The 6,119-nt window shown below is 34.1% G+C and overlaps 2 protein-coding genes across 7 annotated transcripts; both read left to right on the top strand.

Moving 5' to 3' along the window:
* Positions 1-1,627: 1,627 nt before the first annotated feature.
* LOC111392749 lies at positions 1,628-2,989 on the top strand. 3 transcript variants are annotated; one of them, XM_023018146.1, is made up of 2 exons: positions 1,628-1,829; positions 2,338-2,989. In XM_023018146.1, exon 2 carries the CDS (start codon positions 2,377-2,379, stop codon positions 2,797-2,799), a length of 423 nt encoding a protein of 140 aa, XP_022873914.1. In that variant the 5' UTR covers positions 1,628-1,829; positions 2,338-2,376; the 3' UTR covers positions 2,800-2,989. The 3 variants fall into 3 exon arrangements, with proteins under 3 accessions (XP_022873914.1, XP_022873913.1, XP_022873912.1); XM_023018145.1 differs by having other exon boundaries at positions 1,717-1,843; XM_023018144.1 differs by having other exon boundaries at positions 1,719-1,829; positions 2,385-2,989.
* On the top strand, positions 1,716-4,483 carry LOC111392748. Of its 4 annotated transcripts, none has more exons than XM_023018142.1 (2): positions 1,716-1,843; positions 3,668-4,481. In XM_023018142.1, the coding sequence occupies exon 2, from the start codon at positions 3,708-3,710 to the stop codon at positions 4,128-4,130; it is 423 nt and encodes a 140-aa protein (XP_022873910.1). In that variant the 5' UTR covers positions 1,716-1,843; positions 3,668-3,707; the 3' UTR covers positions 4,131-4,481. The 4 variants fall into 4 exon arrangements, with proteins under 4 accessions (XP_022873910.1, XP_022873908.1, XP_022873911.1 ...); XM_023018140.1 differs by lacking the exon at positions 1,716-1,843 and adding an exon at positions 3,007-3,159 and having other exon boundaries at positions 3,716-4,483; XM_023018143.1 differs by lacking the exon at positions 1,716-1,843 and adding an exon at positions 3,007-3,159 and having other exon boundaries at positions 3,668-4,483.
* The last annotated feature ends 1,636 nt before the right edge of the window (positions 4,484-6,119 follow it).

Genomic DNA, 6,119 nt, shown 5'->3' with positions numbered 1-6,119 from the left:
ACCCACCAATGTCAAGGACTTTCTCGTCCTTTCATTGTTCATAAATTAATTAAAATATAAATAATTGATTCACGAAAAGAAAAGCCCCTTTTGATTTTCAAAAATTCAAATATCAAGCTGTGAACATATCTAAATTTATTCGGGTGGGGAAATCTACAACACCAATGTCAAGGACTTTCTTGTCATTTCATTGTTCATAAATTAATTAAAATATAAATAATCGATTCACGAAAAGAAAACCCCCCTCTTGATTTTCAAAAATTCAAATATCAAGCTGTGAACATATTTGAATTTATTCGGGTGGAAAATTAAGGGGAAAACCGTTACTCCTCAAAACTATTCGGGTGAAATTCGATCATTCGAGTCGGGTGGGAAACCGTCACTCCTCAAAACTAGTCGGGTGAAATTCTATCACCCAAGTCGGTTGGAAAATTAAGGGGAAGACCGTCACTTCTCAAAACTAGTAGGGTGAAATTCGATCACCCGAGTCACCAGAAAAAAAAAATCAAGTGCCAAGCAAGGAATATTAATAGTCCAATCTATTGTTCTATTAGTAAATTCGACACAACCTTAAAATGGATTGAATAGATTATTTACTTTCCATCATATTGTGAAATTAGTATTCCATTACATACATTGTCCAATATCTTAATAATTATCACATGATTGTCATGGTAACATTTTTTGTCTTATAATTTTGGACACCAATTCAACTTGGAAAGCAAAGAATGACTTCATACATTGAATATGCGAAAGTCATATGATGACATATTTTTACGCTTTTTTATTTGAAGTATGATTATACAATTATACTGTGACAATGTAATTTTTCATGTCCTTTTTCTCTATGTATTAGATGCATTAGCTGGTTTAATCAAGTTATCAAGAACATGTCTACTTGTAACTTAAAAATCATAAAAGGAAAGAAATCGTAAAAACTACTTTAAAACGAATTAATCTTCAAAATTGATTGATTCGCAGTTAAACCAACAAATTTAACGAACTAAATCAAAACTAGAAGATTGACGCCAAAATTCTGAAATCGTTTATTTATTTAAGCCTATGTTTGTTTCCCATTTTTAGTAAATGGGAACGCATTTTTAGACCGTTGTTTTCTTGCAATTTTTACAAATTGTGAGAGGTCCGTCAACAAGAACGGCTTAATTTCTTCTAAAATGTAGAAAAAAATGGCCAATAAACAGGGGCTAAGTTTTGTTTATTCATCCTTTTCAATCAATACTTTGATTTTTTAAAAGTTGATGAAGGGAGATTTTTTAGAAGGGAACATCTCACCGTAGGGTATACTAACAAGAGTGACTCACAAACACGAGACAATGTCCCACCAATTATATATTGGCCAGATCTTTTCTCCTTTTATTATGTTCTCATAATTTTATTGTTAAAAAAAGATCAATTTTACCTTCATTCACACTCTACCCTAATTTCCCAAACAACCCATCAAATAAAAATAAATACCCTTTTTTCTTCGCCACGCTTCTCTTCTTGCAGTCTTGCCTCCCTTAGCGCTTTGCCTTAGCCTTTTTCTTTAATCGTCAATACAAAACTACATGGATCTCTTCAAATCTCAACCCATTTTCTGAATATTTTTACATCTCAGACATATGGCCTTCGTTTTTCTCACCCATATCAAACTTCTTTTCATTTTTCTCTAAAATATTTAAGCCTTTTACTCATTTACTTTCATCACTGCTGAAACCATTAATTTAAACAGAAAATCCCATCTGATATTGGGTTTTGATTGGTTTAATTAGATTTTCAAGAAACGACTGTTTCTATCATTGATGCATGTCGCAGTTATGTTTTACAAGGTCAGCTTCATTTGGTATGTTTCTCTCTGTGTTTTCATCTCTTAAGCATCATATGTATAGAAATATATAGTTTCCTTATGGGTTATGGTCAAGATTCAATCTTTTGTGATTTAATTGCATGTACAGTTAGATTTATATATACGTGGGTTATTTATTCTCTCCGTGAATTTTTCAAGTTTTTCATGAACTGGATTTATTTTTGTTTGGAGTACTGGGTGTTTTTATAAGGAGGATTTGTTTATATATTATTTCGGGGATCTTGTGCTGGTTTTTGTTGTTTGAGATTTACTTTGTTAGTAATTTAGTTCATATCAGTTCAATTTGAATTTTCTTTTTGTTTCTCTGGTTGTCGTGTCTTTCATGGATTATATATATATATAGTTGGTTGGATATGCAGGTTGGATTTTTCTGTACTGTTTCTCAGCTTTTTCCAGCTAACATCGGAAAATAATTGAGTAGCTCAAAGAACACTGCTAAAATCTTACGATCTTTAACATTACTTTTGTAGATTTTTTTTTACCGTTTGTTTAAGTTGCTGATTTGAAAAATGGGTAGAGGAAGAGGAAAAGGTAAGAAACAATCGGCTATTGCTGCTCGTGATGATGTTGGAAGTGGCGAGGATGAGAAGATACCATCTAGGAGAAGAGGAAGGCCACAAAAACCATTGAAGGATGAATTTGAGGAAGAAGATGAAGTCAAGAAGATAGAAGAAGAGGAAGAAAATGGCCAGGATTCGAAAAGTTCCGGATTGAATAGAAGTACTAAGAATCTAGCTGCTACAGAGAAAGGCCGAAAAAGGATAAGGCCTTCTCAAGTCAATGAAAATGCAGATTTAGTGAAAGAGGAAAATGGCGTGGGAATCAAAACTAACGCTTCTGACTTGATCAAGTCCGTTGGGTTCAGACCAAATAGAAGCAGGAGGAAAAATAAGCCTAGGCGTGCTGCTGAAGTCGGCGTTGAGTGCAAATGAAGTTTTTGTTTCACAGAATTGAGTTGTCACCTTCATACATGGGGGTTTCAGATTCAGTATTTCCTTAATCTTTTTTATGTCTTTTTCTTGTGCCTTTCAGAAGTTCTCATAAATTGATGTGTTTTAGCTATGACATGAGACTGGGGCAAGTAGTTTGTGGTTCTGGTATTAGATTTATAGCTAGCTTCTCTATATGTTTCCCTAAAAAATTTAAGCCTTTTTCTTATTTACTTCCATCACTGCTGAAACCATTAATTTAAGCAGAAAAACCCATCTGATATTGGGTTTTGATTGGTTTAATTAGATTTTCAAGAAACGACTTTTCTATCATTGATGCATGTCGCAGTTATGTCTTACAAGGTCAGCTTCATTTGGTATGTTTCTCTCTGTGTTTTCATCTCTTATGCATCATATGTATAGAAATATATAGTTTCCTTATGGGTTATGGTCAAGATTCAATCTTATGTGATTTAATTGCATGTACAGTTAGATTTATATATACGTGGGTTATTTATTCTCTCCGTGAATTTTTCAAGTTTTTCATGAACTGGATTTATTTTTGTTTGGTGTACTGGGTGTTTTTATAAGGAGGATTTGTTTATATATTATTTCGGGGATCTTGTGCTGGTTTTTGTTGTTTGAGATTTACTTTGTTAGTAATTTAGTTCATATCAGTTCAATTTGAATTTTCTTTTTGTTTCTCTGGTTGTCGTGTCTTTCATGGATTATATATATATATAGTTGGTTGGATATGCAGGTTGGATTTTTCTGTACTGTTTCTCAGCTTTTTCCAGCTAACATCGGAAAACAATTGAGTAGCTCAAAGAACACTGCTAAAATCTTACGATCTTTAACATTACTTTTGTAGATTTTTTTTTTACCGTTTGTTTAAGTTGCTGATTTAAAAAATGGGTAGAGGGAGAGGAAAAGGTAAGAAACAATCGGCTATTGCTGCTCGTGATGATGTTGGAAGCGGCGAGGATGAGAAGATACCATCTAGGAGAAGAGGAAGGCCACAAAAACCATTGAAGGATGAATTTGAGGAAGAAGATGAAGTCAAGAAGATAGAAGAAGAGGAAGAAAATGGCCAGGATTCGAAAAGTTCCGCATTGAATAGAAGTACTAAGAATCTAGCTGCTGCAGAGAAAGGCCGAAAAAGGATAAGGCCTTCTCAAGTCAATGAAAATGCAGATTTAGTGAAAGAGGAAAATGGCGTGGGAATCAAAACTAACGCTCCTGACTTGATCAAGTCCGTTGGGTTCAGACCAAATAGAAGCAGGAGGAAAAATAAGCCTAGGCGTGCTGCTGAAGTCGGTGTTGAGTGCAAATGAAGTTTTTGTTTCACAGAATTGAGTTGTTCCCTTCATACATGGGGGTTTCAAATTCAGTATTTCCTTAATCTTTTTTATGTCTTTTTCTTGTGCCTTTCAGAAGTTCTCATAAATTGATGTGTTTTAGCTATGACGTGAGACTGGGGCAAGTAGTTTGTGGTTCTGGTATTAGATTTATAGCTAGTTTCTCTATATGAGTATTTTGTGCTGAATATTTGTAATCCTTTGCTCCCATAACTCCATTATATGTTGTATTTTTGTGTCTGTTTTATGCTGTAATCTGGTGAAAAGCTTCTGTCTTGACTCTCCAATTTTGTCCTATGAGAATTTCTAGTTAACACAGTGTTAAGATATTCCCTTTTTTATGATATTGCAAAGAATATGAAAATGTTCTATACTCGGGTGAAGTGTTAGCATTCATCGTTCATTTATGCTTAATGTATTTTGTTGAGTTTAGACGAGACTAGTATTTCTTGTATCTTCTTGAAGTTCACTGTGAAGGAAAGAACGGATCTTTATGCAGTCGCGTTTTGTGTTTTGTGCAACGAAATATTAGTTTCCATAGAGTTGTCTATTACGCTGTGATAGTCTATATTTCCTGTTTGTTACTTCTATTTCGTTTGTAGTAGATTATGCTTAAGATTCTGGGAGATACTGTTGCTCCAGCTTTGCAGCGATGGAGTACTGGTTGGGATAATTCTTGATGCTCTTGCCAATGAAGTAAAGAAAGACTCCCATATCACCTGAGTGTCTATCCTAGCTGACGTTCAAACGCTATGCTGCAACGTTTGTTCTTGTTTTCTTCATATCTTGGAGAAAAAACGGAAAATATAAAAATGACTTGCTTGTTTCATTCTATAAACATCCTGGTATGCCATATGCCATATCTTTGTTAGAGGGAACGCATCAAGATTTATCTGTAGCATTGCCCTTGGATACTCTGTGGAACTGCAGATTTTACTTTGACTTAATGGCATTTAGTTTGAAAGCACCATCCTCTTGATGATGACTGCAATTCATGAATTGAAATGTGTTGTAATGCATTATAAAATAGCTTTCTTCTCATTCATGCTTGTGCTTGTGAGAGTACTGCAAAGTATTAATAAAGAACACACACACACACAAATCTTATTTGATGTAGAGATTATTTCAAGCTCTTGACACTTTCTTACTACGCTACAATTTTTCTTAGCATTTGAATTCCTAACATTTCGATTTACTTGTTTGGAAGAGGTTTTTTTTTTTCTCAAGTAAAAAATGATTTTTTGTTTGAGAACGTGTGGTTAAAAAGTAAAGAAATAATTTGAATCTCAAAGAACGTGTAGATGGAAATGATTTTTGGGGAGAAAATCTCTCAAGAAAATGATTTTGGAGGAAAAATCACTCCGAAACAAGCTTCTAACCTCTCATGCTGACTGCTTTGAGAGAATATTTCTGTCAGAAAAAGGAGTCTACTAAAACAAAGTGCTAATTTTGTTATTTGATATAATCCAAATTGAACATCTTGACAGACCCATTAAGAATCCAATAAATGAGTTCAAGTGTTGAGGCCCACTATGGGAGTACTACTACGAGCCCATTAAAAGTGTTTCCCCGTACATTTTATTTTCAGTTTTTTTAGCTCACTCTTTCTTTCTATTTCTAGCACAAATCACTACCAGGCTAGCTCCCCCCCCCCCCTCCCCTTTCCCCCCCCCTTCTTTCGCCTGTTTGAGAGTGATTTTGAGAATTGATTTTTTGACGATTAGGAGAAAAGTGTGGCCACCTGTGAGAGGAGAAGTCAAATATGACAGCTGAAATAGTGAAATAACGATAAAAAAATAACTCCCAAACAGGTTGTTAATAAATGTAGTTGCGTAGATTGTTGATACGCATAAACATATATATATTTATGCTCACATCGATTCTTAATATATTATTTCTTAAAATTTTACCTTCGTCGTGGGAAATGATACAATTTTGTAATTCTAGGGTTCAATATCCCATAAA

Source organism: Olea europaea, unplaced genomic scaffold, assembly GCF_002742605.1.
Source record: "Olea europaea var. sylvestris unplaced genomic scaffold, O_europaea_v1 scaffold973, whole genome shotgun sequence".
Taxonomy (NCBI): Eukaryota; Viridiplantae; Streptophyta; class Magnoliopsida; order Lamiales; family Oleaceae; genus Olea; species Olea europaea.
This window is presented reverse-complemented; position numbering and strand designations above follow the sequence as displayed.

Bases quoted from the DNA above. Each gene is read 5' to 3' on its own strand.
- LOC111392748 (XM_023018140.1), top strand. From the start codon at position 3,137: ATGTCGCAGTTATGTCTTACAAG. The intron at 3,160-3,715 runs GTCAGCTTCATT...AAAAATGGGTAG, and splicing joins TCGCAGTTATGTCTTACAAG to AGGGAGAGGAAAAGGTAAGA.
- LOC111392749 (XM_023018144.1), top strand. From the start codon at position 1,807: ATGTCGCAGTTATGTTTTACAAG. The intron at 1,830-2,384 runs GTCAGCTTCATT...AAAAATGGGTAG, and splicing joins TCGCAGTTATGTTTTACAAG to AGGAAGAGGAAAAGGTAAGA.